This window comes from Symphalangus syndactylus, chromosome 13 (genome assembly GCF_028878055.3).
Source record: "Symphalangus syndactylus isolate Jambi chromosome 13, NHGRI_mSymSyn1-v2.1_pri, whole genome shotgun sequence".
Lineage (NCBI taxonomy): Eukaryota > Metazoa > Chordata > Mammalia > Primates > Hylobatidae > Symphalangus > Symphalangus syndactylus.
The window spans coordinates 115,316,957-115,334,165 of record NC_072435.2 but is presented as its reverse complement, the minus strand read 5'-3'; the positions used below and the strand labels follow the sequence as shown (position 1 = coordinate 115,334,165).

General features: G+C 43.6%; 1 protein-coding gene and 1 long non-coding RNA gene across 3 annotated transcripts in view; one reads left to right on the top strand and one right to left on the bottom strand.

Annotated features, from left to right (window-relative positions):
• The window catches only part of LOC134732071 (uncharacterized), a 259,878-nt gene that overhangs the window by 21,937 nt on the left and 220,732 nt on the right, over positions 1–17,209 (top strand). The window lies entirely within an intron of this gene.
• TMEM233 (transmembrane protein 233) overlaps positions 2,566–17,209 on the bottom strand; it is a 43,235-nt gene continuing 28,591 nt past the window's right edge. The window contains exons 2-3 of one of the 2 annotated variants that reach the window (XM_055239780.2): positions 15,795–15,931; positions 2,566–4,943 (exon numbers count right to left, since the gene is read on the bottom strand). In XM_055239780.2, the coding sequence (XP_055095755.1) occupies positions 4,937–4,943; positions 15,795–15,931 (144 nt within the window). In that variant the 3' untranslated portion in view covers positions 2,566–4,936. The remainder of the gene's footprint in view (positions 4,944–15,794; positions 15,932–17,209) is intronic. The other variant, XM_055239779.2, reaches the window with a different exon arrangement.

The following is a 17,209-nucleotide window of genomic DNA, read 5'->3' as shown; positions in this document are numbered from 1 at the left end:
CACTTCCCTCTACTGACCCCTGATAAATAGATATCTACTGGAATGAATGAATGAATGTACTGGAAAGGGAATTCCTTCTTTCTGTGGCTTCTCCAGCAAGTGTAAGTGATGCCTGAGTCGTCTTTATGCCTCTCTGTGCTTTTCCAAACCAGAATTCGAAGTGTCTTGGTGGAGGGACCTATGTTTATAGGGCAATTCCCCAGACTTAAATATTCAATATTCATGAGTATTTTTTAAGAATTGGTTGTAACCCATGAGTATGAACGTTATCTTACAAGATTTTTTGCTTTTTGGTAATTGGTGGCCCAGAACTGTCTCTTATATTTAGAAGTCTGAATCTAGGGTTACATATCAAGATACATGCATCATGCTGTTTTGCTGAATGCAGCTGTCCTGCTGTAGGCCAAAGGTAATTTGCTGATCCAGGAGCTGAGGCCAGCGATTTTATGTCTGCATCTGTTTCTGCCTATAACTTGTGGGCAGAGACAGGGCAACTTCAAGAGTCTATCAGCCTCAGCAGCGCAAAGAATGGTAGGACAGGGACTGAGCCTTCCTTCCCTTCAGTACAGCCAGTGTGTTCACCTGCAAAGTGACGGCATAATACTTTGTTCATGCCTCTGTCTGGGCACTCTCATGTTTCCTTCTCATTGTTTGTGTGTGTCTGTTCCCCCCACTAGACTACTGCCACCTTCTCAGGGGTCTCTCTTAAACATACTGGAATTTCCAAAGACCAGCCCAGTTTCTGTGGTTGAGCAGGTGCTCTATAAATATTGGTCAGAGAAGGAGCTGGATGAGAGTGACAACACCACAGGGAAATTGAAAAGCTATGAGGGGGCTGGGCGTGGTGGCTCACACCTGTAATCCCAGCACTTTGGGAGGCCGAGGTGTGTGGATCACCTGAGGTCAGGAGTTCGAGACCAGCCTGGCCAACATGGTGAAACCCTGTCTCTACTAAAAATACAAAAAATTAGCCAGGCGTGGTGGTGCACACCTGTAATCCCAACTACTTGGGAAGCCGAAGCAGGAGAATCTCTTGAATCTGGGAGGTGGAGGTTGCAGTTAGCAGAGCACTAACTCTGCTAAAGTTAGAGGTTGTACTCCAGCCTGGGCAATAAGAGTGAAACTCCATCTCAAAAAAAAAAAAAAAAAAAGGAAAAGCTATTACATTACTTTGCCCTGCATATGGACAATATGGAAGGTATAGTAAGAAGCAGTATGCTTAATGTGGACACTGTTTTTTTTTTTTTTTTTGCCTAGCAAATCTCTCTCCTTTTTCTGGTAAAAGCACTTTGGTTTTCCTTTGGGGAATCACCCTTCCCGCACCCTCAATCTATAAAGTCTGAGTGGAGCTGACCTCACATTCAGTTCCAGTGATTGAATCCTGACTTCAAGCCTGGCCAATGAGGGCACCACATGCCCCTGGCCACAGCATCCATTTGTGTTGGTACAGTGGCCACACCTGTTTGTTAATGACTGGTATCCATTTTGATAGGTCAGTTTCTGTTTTGTATCAATTGTTCATTATATTGAATTGAACCATTCCCCCCCTCACCCGCCCCCCGCCACCGGAGCTATTGGGGAGAAGCACTGTCTTTCCACAGGCATTGCTAAGCTGGTAGGAAAACGTCCAAAGCTGTTGGCTGTCTTGTCTCTATTAAACTAAAATGAACTCAGCAAGTTGGGGCTGAGACATGGAAAGGGACACGTTTCCAAAAACCCTGCGCACCAGGATCCAGCGGCCTCTGAAGCTATCCCTGGAATTTTCCGTCTTGTGAGGGTAAACTCTACTTTTTCTGCTCTATTTAGCCAGTTTTTGTAACTGGCTGATGAAGGAGTCTCTTGGTTGATAATACACCAATTCTTTTTTTTTTTTGATACGGAATCTCACTTTGTTGCCCAGGCTGGAGTGCAGTGGCATGATCTCGGCTCACTGCAACCTCTGCCTCCTGGATTCAAGCGATTCTCCTGCCTCAGCCTCCCGAGTAGCTGGGACTACAGGTGCCCGCCACCACGCCCGGTTAATTTTTTGTATTTTTAGTAGAGACTGGGTTTCACTGTGTTAGCCAGGATGGTCTCACTAGCCTGACCTTATGATCCGCCTGCCTCGGCCTCCCGAAGTGCTGGGATTACGGGCGTGAGCCACCGCGCCCAGCCACCAATCCCCTTTTAAACTGTGCTTTTGCGAGTGGAGCAGGGGCAATCTTAGCTTTGGAGGAAGCTCTGGACAAGCCCATCATTCCAACAAAGACCACTTTGTCGTTCTTAGAGCTTAGGACCTGGGGGACGCCCAACAAAAATCAGTGGCCCTCTTGACCCCAAGGAGCACATTTAATGAAAAGATTTTTCTTATTTTATTTTTTTACTTTAATGGGACAAACATTTTTAGTGCCTCACAGAGGGACATTTCTGGCCATAAATTAGTTCAGAGTGATGCCTCTCTAGCGCCACCTCTGGCCTCTCTGGGCTCTTCCCTGGGGACTGAGGCTGGACTAGATGAGCTTATTTTGGTTACGGAAATCTCTGGAAGGTGGGGAACCCCAAGAAAACACAATTTGCACACTGTGGTACACAGGCTTACTTAAAACCATTTTTATTCTGCCTCTCAGCAACACTTTTCATTTGATTTGGGTAAAAGACCAGGGACCCAAACACGCACAAACAAAAAACAGGATGTCAGAAACAGAAGTCAGGATCCAATCTATTGGAATGATGCTAGAATCTCTGTGTGCTGAGATTTCGTGTCCCTGATTCAACGTCCTCCTGGGACAAGTGCTGGCTCATCACAACATCCGGGTAAAATGACAGGTAGAATCTGATGTTCATCAGCCTTCTTTTTTTTTTTTTTTTTTGCTAGGGTTCAGTATATGAAAAAATGCTGAAATTTGTATTGGTATAGTACTTAGAATTCTCCCCGCCAATGGTTAGTCACAACTATTACAACAATTCTCATAACAGCACTGTGAGGTAAGTAGGCAGGCATTCTTATCCCCGTGTTGCAGGTGAAGGAATTTTAGGCACAGAGAGTCTAAGAAACTTGCCTAAAATCAGCTTTCATAGCTAGTTAGTGGCCAATAAAAACCCTGCAAAACAAAATGGCATTGGAAGTCAGGTATTGACTCTCAGCCTCTTATTCATTCAATTAGAAAAATCTTTCTTTTTTCTTTTTCTTTCGTTTTCTTTTCTTTTTTTTTTTTTTGAGATAGAGTCTTGCTCTGTCACCCGGGCTGGAGTGTAGTGGCACAGTCTCAGCTCATGGCAACCTCCGCCTTCCGGATTCAAGTGATTCTCCTGCCTCAGCCTCCCTAGTAGCTGGGATTACAGGCATGCACCACCATGCCCGGCTAATTTTTGTATTTTTAGTAGAGATGGTGTTTCACCATGTTGGTCAGGCTGGTCTCAAACTCCTGACCTCAAGTGATCCGCCCACCTCAGCCTCTCAAATTGCTGGGATTATAGGCGTGAGTCACCATGCCTGGCCAGCATAATCTGCCTTTCTTTTGCTTCATTATCACCATGTTTTTGACATTAATTCTTTGAAGTGACTTTTGCCACATATACATATCTGGTGTGTTAATTACTTGATATTTTCTTGAGTTCTCTTATTTTTCTTAATTTATTTGAACAGAAACAATATATCACATTCCCCACTGTGGGAAGCTGTAAATGGAAGGTAATAAATACAATAAATACCACGACATAAAACAATATCATTAAATTCTATCTAGACAGAAGACGCTGAACCTAAGGCCTGCTCTTTCTTTGTTAAAGAGAAGAGCCATAGTGTCTGAAAGGTGTAAAGGACCTGCTAGCACTAAACAGAGACTTTTTCCTTGCTGTAATCAGGATGAAAAAAGAATAGAAAAGGGGAAACATTCTTTGTGATTTGGTATTACTTAACATTGTTCCTAGAAACTACTTAAAAATTATCTTGTGTGCCACCAGTGGCACACCCCTTGTGCTCTGTGAGACACTGGGCTACTGTGCTCTGGCAGGCAGAATAATGGCATCATTAAACCAGTACATTCACATCTAAAGGGTTTACATTTGACAGCAAAGAAATACAATGGGTGGCATTTCCAGGTGGCATCCAGGAAAATCAAAGCTCTTGCCTGAGACTTGCTAGAGAGAGGAGAGAGAGCGAGAAATTGAAAAAAAAGCACATTCTATAAATACAGCCAGTTTATTCCCAAAACTGGGATACAGGAAGTGCTCATGTACCTAGAATTGGCCACTAAGTCCATTCTCAGAGCCTGTTTGAGCGAAGAGTGAGGTTTTGGTCAAGTTGACCAACGTGGATGCAAGCAAGGGAGGGGGCCTATTTGGAAACGTAAGGATCAAGACAAAAGGTCAGAAAAGCCCCTTCTTTGAGTGTTTGATGACCAGATGGGTGAACTCTGGGCATGGGAGTGCTGACTCCCAGAGGAGGAGTTACTGAAGGTTGTAAGAATAAAAGGAAAAGCAAATCCACAACTTGAACTCTACTAGACAATTTTAAACATGCTGCAAATGTTTGTGCTCAGCATCGTAAATACCAGCACCCGCTGCTCTTCCTACAAACCTCCATCTCCCCCTATATGGAGACCCCCTGGCTCCCCTCGGTGAAAAGTTATGTGATTTCCTGAGGCTCGCCTCTGGAGGAGTGGACAACGGGATTCGCTAAACTGAGACAGTGAGACTTCATTTTTCTTTTTTCTGTTTTCTTTTCATTTTTACAAATCAATGACTTTGGCTGATCCGGCTGTGCAGCTTGGATTGCCTAAATTTTGGACTTTTTTTTTTTTTTTTCTCGTTCATTTGCCAGGGACCTGCCTCTGGAGAGTCCTGGAGGAAAAGATCTCACAGTCTGAAGTCAAGGATCCATTCCTTAGAAACTCCTTTGGGGTGTGTGTGGATGAGGTCCATCCTCCATGCTCACAGCCCACTGACCGCTGGTTCCTCAGGCACTGTGTGGTACAGACAGAGAGAAAGAGAGAAAGACCGTGGGCTGAGCTTCTGTGGTTGGCTTTCCCAGCTCGATGCCTTCCTTATTTGATGACGATGACTCTGGTTAAACACATGCTGAAACGTACCAGCCCGCATGCACACTTTTGACTCTAAGCAAGGGCTTCTTTTTGAGAAACATATTCTATTTGTAAAACTTATTTTATCTTACATGTGGTACATGCAAAAAAACAAAAACAAAAACAGGCCGGGCATGGTGGCTCATGCCTGTAATCCCAGCACTTTGGGAGGCCAAGGCGGGTGGATCACAAGGTCAGGAGATTGAGACCATCCTGGCTAACACAGTGAAACCCCATCTCTACTAAAAATACAAAAAAAATTAGCTGGGCGTGGTGGCGGGCGCCTGTAGTCCCAGCTACTTGGGAGGCCGAGGCAGGAGAATGGTGTGAACCCGGGAGGCGGAGCTTGCAGTGAGCCGAGATTGCACCACTGCGCTCCAGCCTGGGCGACTGAGCAAGACTCCGTCTCAAACAACAACAACAACAACAACAAAACAACGAATAATGTAGATATGGAAAAATGCCTCTTGAGCATTTCTGAACCTCACTCTCCTCCCCAAGGGTTAGTATAGTAGCGCTGTTAGCAGTTTGGTGTAAGTTCTCCAGGCGTTTTTCTCTGCATTGAAACTGATCAATAAGCATGTAGAAATTATATACTCATCGTGTTTACATAATGTGATCGTGCTGCAATTTCTTTTTTTGTTTTACTCATTTATTCAATGCGTATTTACATGCTGGGCACTGCTCTAGGTGCTGATGATAGTAATAATACCCAACAGTTACCTAGTGAGTACCGTGTGCCAGGCCCTGTAGTTTGTGCAATTTAACCCTCCCAGCCCTGTGAGATAGGCATTGTTATTATCCCCATTTTATGTACCAGAAAACAGAGGTACAGACTGCTTAAAAGATATAATGGCACAGAGCTACTTAGAGGAAGGACCTGGATTGGAACTGCAACAGTCTAGCTTGTAAATAGGTCTTTTTTTTTTTTTTGAGACAGAGTCTCGCTCTGTCGCCCAGACTGGAGTGCAGTGGTGTGATCTCGGCTCACTACAAGCTCCACCTCCCAGGTTCGCGCCATTCTCCTGCCTCAGCCTCTCAAGTAGCTGGGACTACAGGCGCCCACCACCATGCCCGGCTAATTTTTTTTTTGTATTTTTAGTAGAGACGAGGTTTCACCGTGTTAGCCAGGCTGGTCTGTATCTCCTGACCTTGTGATCCACCCGCCTCGGCCTCCCAAAGTGCTGGGATTACAGGTGTGAGCCACCGTGCCCGGCCATAAATAGGCACTCTTAAGGGCCATGTTCTATTATTATGGGCAATAACAGAAACGAAAATGTCCCTGGAGTTCTCATGCCGGTAGGGGGGAAACAGACCATAGATATATAATTAGTCAGGGAGTGATAAGAAAGAGAAGTAAAACTGGCTAAAGGGATAGTCTCTTTGCTAACATAATATATGAACAAGTGCCAGAAGGAGAGATGGGAACCAGCTGTTTGGCTTTTAGAAGGAAGAGAGTTCCAGGCAGAGGGAACAGCAAGTGCAAAGGCCCTGAGGCAGGAATATGCTTGCATTGCTCAGAGAGAAGACTCTGATGTGGCTGAAGTGGAGGGAGTGAAAGGGAGAGAGAGGGGAGATGAGGATGCGGGACAGGAGATGAGGATGGGGAGGCGGCAGCCAGATCATTGTAAAGTCATAGTAAGAAGGATGTCTCCACGTGTATACTTTTAAAAAAAATAGAGACAGGATCTCACTATATTGCCCAGGCTGGTCTTGAACTCCTGGGCTCAAGTGATCCTCCTACCTCGGCCTCCCAAAATGCTGGGATTACAGGTATGAACCAGGGCACCTGGCCCTGTCTTCATGTTTAAACTGCAGTGTGGTACCCCATCGTATGAATACATCACTCCTAATTTAACCTGCCTACTGATGGACATTTAGGTTGTTCCAAGCTTTCTCCTATTGCAAACAAAGCTGCAATGAACATCATTGCACGTCCGTGGTTCCCAACCCTGGCTGCACATTAGAGTTACCTGGAGAGCCCTACAGTCTACCAATTCCTGGCCCTATTACTGGAGATTCTAATTTAATTGGTCCAGGGTGGGCCCTGGGCATTGTTTTTAAAAATTTTTTTATTTTAATTTTTTGAGACAGGGTCTTGCTCTGTCACTCAGGCTGGAGTGGCACAATTATAGCAGACTGCAGCCTCGACCTCTTGGGCTCAAGCTGGCCTCACACTTGAGCCTCCCAAGTAGCTGGGACTACAGGTGCATGCCACCAAACCCAGATATATATATTTTTAATTTTTAGTAGAGATGAGATCTTGCTATGTTGCCCAGGCTGGCCTCCAACTCCTGAGCTCTAGTGATCCTCCTGTTTCTGCCTCCCAAAGTGCTGGGATTTCAGGCATGAACCACAGTGCCCAGCAGCACTGGCATATGTTTAAAGCTCCCCAGGTGATTCTAACACGTAGCTAGGGTGAAGCATTACTGTGTTACATGCATTTTTGTGCACCTGTCTCTAAGGGAGATACTGAGCAGTGGAATTGCTGGGTTGGTGGGTGCCTGGATTTTATATTAGATACATCCAAATTGACTTTCCAAAAGACTGTCCCAATTTTCTCTTTCACCACCAGTATACTGTCCAATTTTTCACATCCTGGCCAACCTTGATATTACCCATCTTTTTAATTGTTGCAATCTGCCAGACAAAAATATGTAGGTTTTTTTTGTTGTTGCTTTAATTTGTGCTTTCTTGATTACCAGTGAGGTTGAACATCTTTTTAATGTTCATTCTGATTTCTTCATCAATGTGCTGTTAGCTTATATCCTTTTCAAAGCAAAAATCCTTCCATTGTTGCTGGCAACTTAGGTCTGATTTGTCTTTACCTGAACTTATCTGAACCAACAGAGAAAGACCCTTCTAGAAATAGGTAATGATTCCCATTTTTCATTATGGAATCACAAAAATTCTCTGATCAAAACAATTCCCAGAAAGCCTTTCCCCAGCCAACAATATAGAAAAGAAGAGGGATTTGCTTTTAAGCTTTTGCAAAAAGGTCAAGTTCCTGCTCATGTCCACCTTGATATGTATGTCTCCTTCCAATTCTGATGCAATTGAAGGATATTTTGAGACCAGGAAAGGATTCATTTCAATTTGCTTATGAGAGAGACGCTTTCCCAGTACAGAATGGGTCAAGATCTTCTAACTCTGTGCCTGCTAATGAGACACAGTCATGGGACTCTTACCCCTGTTTAGAGGTAAGTTTGTCCTTAAGGAAAACCTTGGAGCACAAAGGCTGTTTTTGTTAAGAATGGCAAACAAGCATTTTTAACACACAGGTGTGTACCTGGCTGTTTATACCTCAAAAGACCACTCAGAGATGTACCTTCAGGGGAGTTACATTGCATGTGCATTTAACATATGGCAGATCAACTATTTATGTTCCTCAAAAAGAAAAAAAGCAACAGTTTAAATAGAGCTGGAGTTTCTGACTGCCGCCCTGCTCAATGATCATGAGCACGAATGGGGATGTCATGTCTATTCTTTCTATGTGAGCCCAGAGTGTGGTTCCAGTTTTGAAACAGATGCCATGAACCCTAAACCCAGCCACATACTTCAGCGGGCTCTCAGCCCAAGGAACAGTCACCTCTTCCAACACTGGAAACATTCACTGGCTATGCTGGGCTGATCAAGATACCGTGTGTGAGTCTCCAGTAGGGTGCCCTCCTTGGATACTTCCAAGATTAAGTTTGATTATACTCAAAGCTCACCTTGTGCCCTGACATGAGAACCTTACTCCTGAGTAACATGAAGCTCCACTGTATTAGCAGGGTCATCCGAGAATGTCATATTTGTCACAGAGGACATTTGTCTCATACCCAAACGTTGTCATGGTCAACTGTTTCTGCTGCTAAGGACGTTCCGCCAAATTCCACAGAGTGTCAGATAAGTGACCACGAGCCTAATCTCAAGGAGAGACGAAAAGAGCTGGGTGTGGTGGCTCAACCCTGTAATCCCAGCTAACTCAGGAGGCTGAGGTGGGAGGATCACTTGAGGCTGGGGGTTCAAGACCAGCCTGGGCAACATAATGAGACCCCTGTCTCAAAAATAAAAACCAAAAACAAAAGGGAGGGAGGAAGAGAAAATTTGGGAGGTGTGTAAACTTTCCAGGGAAGCAGCAATAACTGAAGCTTCTACCAGGTACCTTAGGTGTGATATTGTGATATAATAAGAATAAGAAATATTTGATCCCTGCATCTGGTTCCTGAGACAGAGCTCCTAACACCCTTGTAGACTGGGTACTAGGAGAATCTTTTGATGTTTTGTCTTTGACTCCAGTTTCTGACACAGAGCTCCCCAATTCCTTGGAATTTCCTGGGTGATAGGACTATATTTGTTCTAATGAGGCAACTCTTGGTGGTCTCCTGGATAGCCACAGGTTGGGGGTGGGTTGCCAGGGGAACCAGCCATGTAATTAGAAGGTTGGAACTTCCAGTCCCATCCCCTGGACTCCAGGGGGGAGAAATGGCCTGAAGGTTGAGTTTGAGTTGGGCACCAATGGCCAATGATGTAATTGTTCATGCCTATGTAATGAAGCCCCCATGCAAACCCAAAAGGACAGGGTTGGGAGAGCTTCTAGATTGCTGAATGTGTGGTGGGACCTGGAAGGTGGCATAAATGGAAACACCACGCCCCTTCCTATATACCTTGCCCTATGCATCTCTTCCATCTGACTGTTCATCTGTATCCTTTGTAATATCCTTTGTAATAGATGGGTAAACATAAGCAAGTGTTGCCTTGAGTTCTGTGAGCCACTTTAGCACATTAATAGAAACTGAGAAGAGGGTCGTGAAAATCTCCAACTAAGAGCCAGCCAGTCAGAAGCACAGGTCACAACCTGGGGCTTGCAATTAGCATCTGAAATGGGAGGCAGTCTTGGGGGACCAAACTATTAACCTGTGGGATCTGACTCTAATTCCCGGTAGATGGTGTCATAATTGAGCTAAATTATAGAATACCCAGTTGGTAGTCACTGGACAATTGCTTGGTGTGTGGGGAAAACAAAACACACCTGGTCACAGCTGTGTGTTGTGTTGAGTGTGTAAGAGAAGAAAAACTGTTTATCTTTTATCTTAGGGATGCAAAAAAGTCTTGTTTGTTGGCACATGTCCACACAGGCAAGAATGTTCTTCATTAAATGCAAGGCCCTAGGATAGTAGTTCTGCAACTTCAGAATATTTAGAATCATTTTTGAGGGAAGGTGGCTTGTCATATTTCCAGGCTACTCAGGAAATGGGGTCCAGGAACTTGCATTTTTATAAACATCCCAGATGAATCTGTCGTAGGTGGCTCTGAGATTTGTGCTTTGAGAAACATCACTACAACAACCTAACCTTGCTTGAGTCCTCAAGGTATTAGCAGGAAGCAAAAGCCTGCAAATAGGTTGGTTTTGACTAGGGGTTTGAATTACTAGGATTGATAAATGGACAGCTACTATATTTAAACATTTCACCTATGTGATTTATTTCTTCACTTTCCCTAGCAACTTGAGGGCGGAGAGTTTTCTGACTTTGAAAGACTGCAAGTTCATGATTCTGTCTGGACAAGAACAATTCCCTGCTGTCAATGCAGGATTCTATCCAAAATGGTTTAATACTTCAGTTGAATAATTCCCAGCTCTTAGGAATTTGATGTCATGAAATCCCGTGTTTCATTGCCCCACCATGTGGCTTACGTAGATATCCTGTAAAATAGGATGAATGAGAGCTTTTTATGAGTTTGGGTAAAGACTATCATGATCTGAGACTATGCCAAGGAAGTAAACTACCCGGGATTTCAACCATTTGAGATTTCAATCTGTTCTCTAACACATTCGTTACAGCTTTCTTGATAAGGACAAAGAATGATTTTTTTAAAGAGACAGGGAATTTACAATTTTTAAAAGGCAGTAGTTTACTTCAGACAGGTTTTTTTTTTTTTTTTTTTTTTTTTTTTTTTTTTTTTTTTTGACAGGGTCTCCCTCTGTTGCTCAGGCTAGAGTGCAGTGGTGTGATCATAGCTCACTGCAGCCTCAATCTCCTGGGCTCAAAAGATCCTCCTGCTTCCACCTCCCAAATAGCTAGGATGACAGGTGTGCACCACCAAACCCAGCTAATTTAAAATAAATATTTTTTGGAGCGACAGGGTCTTGCTATGTTGCCCGGGCTGGTCCTAAACTCCTGGCCTCAAGAGATCCTCTCACCTCAGCCCAAGGTATTGGATTACAGGTGTGAGCTACCACACCCGGCCCCCAGACAGCATTTTGGAATGAATAAATTCAGAAAACTCACAGATTCATGGGTTTTGGGCTCATCTTCAGGCTTTGACTCCTCTAATGTCAGATTTTTCCAGCCCCTCTGTGGAAATAGATTGTTACAAAGGAGGCTTCCTGTGGGTAGACCTGCTAGGTGGCAATTTCATTCCCCTTCCTAGCATTCGGTTAGACATAGCAGATTAGGATGATGAGTCTGCTATAAATGAAAACTGACAAGTCCATGAATGGCCACCATCCGCACGTTCTTCCTTGTGGACTTTGGTGGCAGGATATTTGCCAAGGTTTGGCAAAGACCGTTCTGCCTGCCACCTGCATCTGAATCATCAGGTTGGGAGCAGGGGCAGCTGAAAGATGCAGATGTTCTTGAACCCCACTTCTGATCTAGCAGGTTGGAATCATTTGAGGTGAGGCTCGGATGCTAACTTTTTAAAAACCTCTCCAGGTAACTGTTATGGAGTCTAAAGCTTGGGCACTTTTGCCTTAGAAGTTTCACATTGCCATTTAGTTACTCCCATAAATGAGGGCTGGGAGATTTAATTTCAAAGGATTACTGAGAAATTGGCCATGTTACTTGGAAGAGAGAATTGATTTCATTCTCTAATGGCTAGTTCTTTTCTGCCTCCTTCCTTCTTTCTCTCTGTCTCTCTGTCTCTTTCTCTCTCTTGCCCATACATGCATATGACAAAGGCTTTAAATTTGAGTCTCTTTTAAAATTTATGTATTTATTTATTTTTTGAGACAGGGTCTCACTCTGTCACGTAGGCTAGAGTGCGATGGTGTGACCATAGCTCACTGCAGCCTTGAATTCCTGGACTCAAGTGATCCTCCCATCTCAGCCTTCCAAATAGCTGGGAATACAGGTGTGTGCCACCACGCCCAGCTAATTAAAAAAAAATTTTTTTTTGTAGAGATGGGGTCTAGCTATGTTGCCCAGGCTGGTCAAGGAGCTCCTGGCCTCAAGAGATCCTCCCATCTTTGCCTCCCAAAGTGCTAGGATTATAGGCATGAGCCACTGTACCTGGCCTGTTTTCTTTAATAACAGAGGGAAAGGCATCTAGAAGGAATTTGACCTTACAGATGGGGAAATAATTCAATTCTCATTTTATAGTTAGGGAAATTGAGGCACAGAGAGTTTAATAATTTGCCCAGATAGCCTGTGTGGTAGAAGTAGGATCTGAATCCTGATAAAGCTGATATTAAATCATAGGCTCTAACTGTTGTGAACAATGCCTTCTAGGAAGAAGGATCAAAGAGGCAACTCCTTCTCATACCTTTTATTCCTAACAAAGCTTCAGTCACAAGCAGAGACATCAACACTTCATCCCCAGAAAAAAACACTTATATTAAGCCTGGAGAAAGTCTACATATGAATGCTTCTAGATCCCTTCCAACACTTCTTGGATGGAGTTGTCATGAGCAAACGGATCTTTGAAAGCAAACTGTCCACTAGAGACTGCAAAGTAGATAGTGTCTAGGCTGCAAATATTGTTTTTGTGTTTTAGTAATGTGAATTGCTCACCGTGTGTTTTAGTAATGTGAATTGCTCACCGTGTGTTTTAGTAATGTGAATTGGTTGTCAACATCTAAAAATCAGGAGATTTTACATAAAATCCCAGATTTCCGACATCTCTTGAAAAAATGAGCCCCATGAGGCCTGCATGCTAAGTGGTTACAATTGGAGCAGAGTGGCGGCTGCTTCCTTTAAACTGTGCTTTTAAAATTACCATGGTCCCCACCACTTCCTATTGTCCTATAACCAGGCTGCCTCATGTATGTCCTTTCCCTGACCCCTGTACTCCTTTGATTTTGTGAACCTTGGCCCTGACTCATCACACATTTCTGTAGGATGAAACCTCACCATACCATTCCCCTGTAAATCAATCCTGGAGTTAGCCACAAAGCAAGTACCACTTACTGGCCTTTGTTACTGGGTGTACTAGCAGGAACATATTGACTTAGAGGCAGTGTGGAGTTTGGCTAAGAACACAGTCTGAAGAGTGACACTATCCTGGTTTTAAATCCTACCTTTTCCACTAACTAGCTGTGAGGCTTTGGGCAAGTCACTTTACCTCTCTGAGTCTCGGTTTCCTCATCTGCAAAATAGGGATAATAATACCTATCTACCTTTTTGGGTTGCTGTGAAGACTCAGTGAGGATTAATTAAGGTAAGAGCTTATAACAGTACCCGGCATATATCAAGGTCTATGTTAGTGTCAGCTGCTATTATTATAACCCACTTAGGTCAAACACTAATCTAGGCAGTATGCATTTTCCCAAGTTCCCAGGAGTCAAGCCAAGGCTTGGCTTCATTCCCTTAGAACACTGTCCTTTGTTTGGCTCGTAAGTATAAAGCCTTGAATTCTATTTAATGGCATCTTGAATTCTGAGGTCCTTTCCCAGTAACATTGATAATAATAGTAATAATGAGATTAATAAATGATTTACATTTTTGTGCACCTACTAAAGAACAGAGACACCAACCTACACATTCTGTGGGTCATCCAATTAACCTTTACAATAGCTTTATGAAATCAGTACTACTATTATTCTCATTTTACAGGTGAGGAAACTGAGGTTTAGGAATGTTAAACAATTGGCTGAAGGTCTCACAGTGAATAAGTGGTGGCTGGGACCTGGGTCCATGCAGTCAGGTGCCAAAACTGCACCATTAAACACACACTCTGTGGCTCCCCTGCTCACAAGTTCACAAGCACCTTACACCTTCTCTTAAGAATATAGTCAAGTTCATTCACATGCATTCTCCAACCATCTTCCTCTTCATAGGCCAACATCAAATTTGCCATCCTGCAGGCAAGAAACCTTGAGCTTCCTTTCATGTTTGAGTGTCCTTTTCTCTTTCATTTGGCCAAAGCCATTTAATTTTCTTTTGTGACACTTCTGTTTTGACATCTTCCCCTCTACCCAGCTGCCACTGGTTGTTCCTGGGTCTGCCTTGTCTGATAGGAAGTGGATCTACCGTGACATCTGCTACTATCTTGGTTGCCAAGGTTGGGTTGGCTGATCTGGAATGTCAAAAGAGGTCTCCTTCCTCCCTCACCCATCTGGGTGAGCCTCCTTTGTCAACCAAGAGAAAGAAGTTGACCTTCTCAGCTCGATGGGTGTAGGACTTTGGTCAAGGGTATAGGAGTAGCCATGCCGCTCTGGTAGAAAAGTAAAAGAATTTCTCAGCATTCTTATCTGTCTTACCAGAAATTACATAGCAAGACAGAGATGGATCTAGACTTGTCATTTCCCAGTCTGGGTTGCCTGTCACGTGACCTTGCTGTCTGTCAAACCTCTGATGGAAAGTGTTATTGAGTCTAGCAGATGGAGCCCATCTGAGCTGGTGAGAGAAATCAGAATAAATTTGTCCCAGTCCAGAGGGACAACACATCAACAGCATCCATCTCTTTATGAGATGAGAGCTCATTGTCAATACCAAAAATATGTGGTGACCCTTCTGCCCTTAAACTAAATCAGTTATGCTAGTTTGATGCAAGTAGGAGTTTATTTAGCAGATGATGTGCTAGGGCAGAGCAAATAGCAATCCTAAATATCCCATTTACTCTCCCACATTTCCCACCCTCTTACAGTTAGGTGGGATTACGTGACTGATTTCAGTCAATGTGAGCCTAAGCGACATTTGTCGCCAGGCAGTAAAAAGCCCATGTGGGATTCTCCAGTCTTCCTCTCCCCCGCCTTTGCCTGAGGACACCTCATGTTCTAGATCTGAAGTTGGCAAACTACAGCCCACAGACAGATGCCTGTTTTTGTAAATAAAGTTTTATTGGAACACAGCCACGCCTGTTCATTTCTATATTGTCTATGGCTGCTTTTGTGCTAAAATGGCAGAGCTAAGTAGCTGTGCCAGAGACCATGATCGGGACCATATGGCCTGCAAGGCTTACAAGATTTACTATCTGGCCCTTTACAGACAAAGTTTGTTGACTTCTGTTCTAGATAGAGCAGCTACAAGATGGTGGAGCTTTGTATAGCATTGGACCCTGCATGACTTTGTGGAGGAGAGACCTTCCACTGACCTATGTGATCTATGTAATGGATCCATGTTGTTGATCTGATCCAAAGAAGGATCCAAACCTTCTTTCTTTATTAAATCACTCAGTCTGAGGTATTTCTTTATAGCAATGCAGAATGGACTAACACACTACTTTTGTGCTACAAAGACTGAGTTGAGTAGTTGGGACTATGTCACTCTGTCCAGAGGATGTAGGGCCTGTAAGGCCAAAAATATTTTCTATTTGGTCATTTACCAAAGACATTCACCCACTCCTGCACTAGAAGATCCACACTGTTGATGTGTCCCTCTGGACTGGGACAAATTTGTTCTGAGAAGAAAACATGAAAACCCTTTGGCTTGGGGTTGTTACTGGAGCATAATCTAACCTATCCTAACAGATTCCAACGGGCATTCGAGAAAGGGCATTTGACACGGGGAGGGATTCAAAAAGCCTACTTACTTCCTTGTGAAGTGAACTGCACAAGAAATGCCGATGATGAGAAGGCCAATGATGATGGAGGCGATGGCTACCCACTTAGCATTCCGCCCAAGCCGCCTGGCTCCTTCGTAGTCTCCGTCGTTGTAGCTGTTCAGAGACTGGGGGACACAAGGGAAGAGCTGGTGATGACAGATAACCCACAGGGAAAGGGATGGAGGTCCTCAGGCTGTCCTGATGAAAAGGCTCCAAGAGCTCTCTGGTGACTTTGCTCATCTCACTGACAGGCTGCTAAGCAAACAACACAGTCATCCCCTCCTCCAGGAATCCTTCCCTAAACTCTAAGGATGAGTTAACTGCCCCCTCTATATTTCCTGATGACTTTTGTCTTAGCATTTACATAACAAGATTTTGTCTCTCTCACCAGCATGTAAGTGCAACATGGGCAGGGGTCATCGTCTGTCTTTTTTCTTTTTTTTTTTTTTGAGATGGAGTCTCGCTCTGTCGCCTAGGCTGGAGTGCAGTGGCACAATCTTGGCTCATTGCAACCTCCGCCTCCTGGGTTCAAGCAATTCTCCTGCCTCAGCCTCCCAAGTAGCTTGGATTACAGGTGTCTGCCACTACGCCTGGCTAATTTTTGTATTTTTAGTAAAGACAGGGTTTTTCCACATTGGCCAGGCTGGTCTTGAACTCCTGACCTCAAGTGATCCACCCACTTTGGTCTCCCAGAGTGCTGGGATTACAGGCATGAGCCACCAGGCCCAGCCATCTGTCTTGTTCGGCATAGCAGTGTCCAGTGCAATACTTGCTATGTAGAAGATGCTGGATAAGTATTTGTAGCGTAAAAGGACAAATGAGTATGTCTGTCTTGTTCACTGGAACAAGGGTTTGCAAATCATGGCCCATGGGCCAAATCCAGCCTGCTGCCTCTTTTTGTAAATAAAGCTTATTTGGAACATAGTCACACTCATTTGTTTACTATTGTCTGTGGCTATTTGATATAGTTTTGTTATAGGGCAGGTGAGCCCCAGAATTGGGGCCTAGCCTGGGAAGTTTTTTTTTTTTTCAAAAAAGCATAGGCTTTATTTTATTTTAGATTAACATGAGAGAGTAAAAACATTTATAACTATTATATTTTAACTCAATTTTGCAAATTGACTTTACATTCGTAAGAATTACAGTCTGAAACAACATAACCAAAAAGCAGTTAAACCGTCCCTAAAGTATTTAGAACATTCTCACTCATTGTCTGCTTGTCTTTTTTTTTTTTTTTTGACATTAAAATTTGATCTTTGCCTTATTGGAACTATGAAGAAATCTAAATCTGAATAGCCCTTTTTATAATACACAGTCATTGTTTGTACTTGCAAAACTGGATTAAGAAATCACTGGTATTCTTTTTTTTTTAATTTACTTGCCAAATTTTATTTTATTATTAT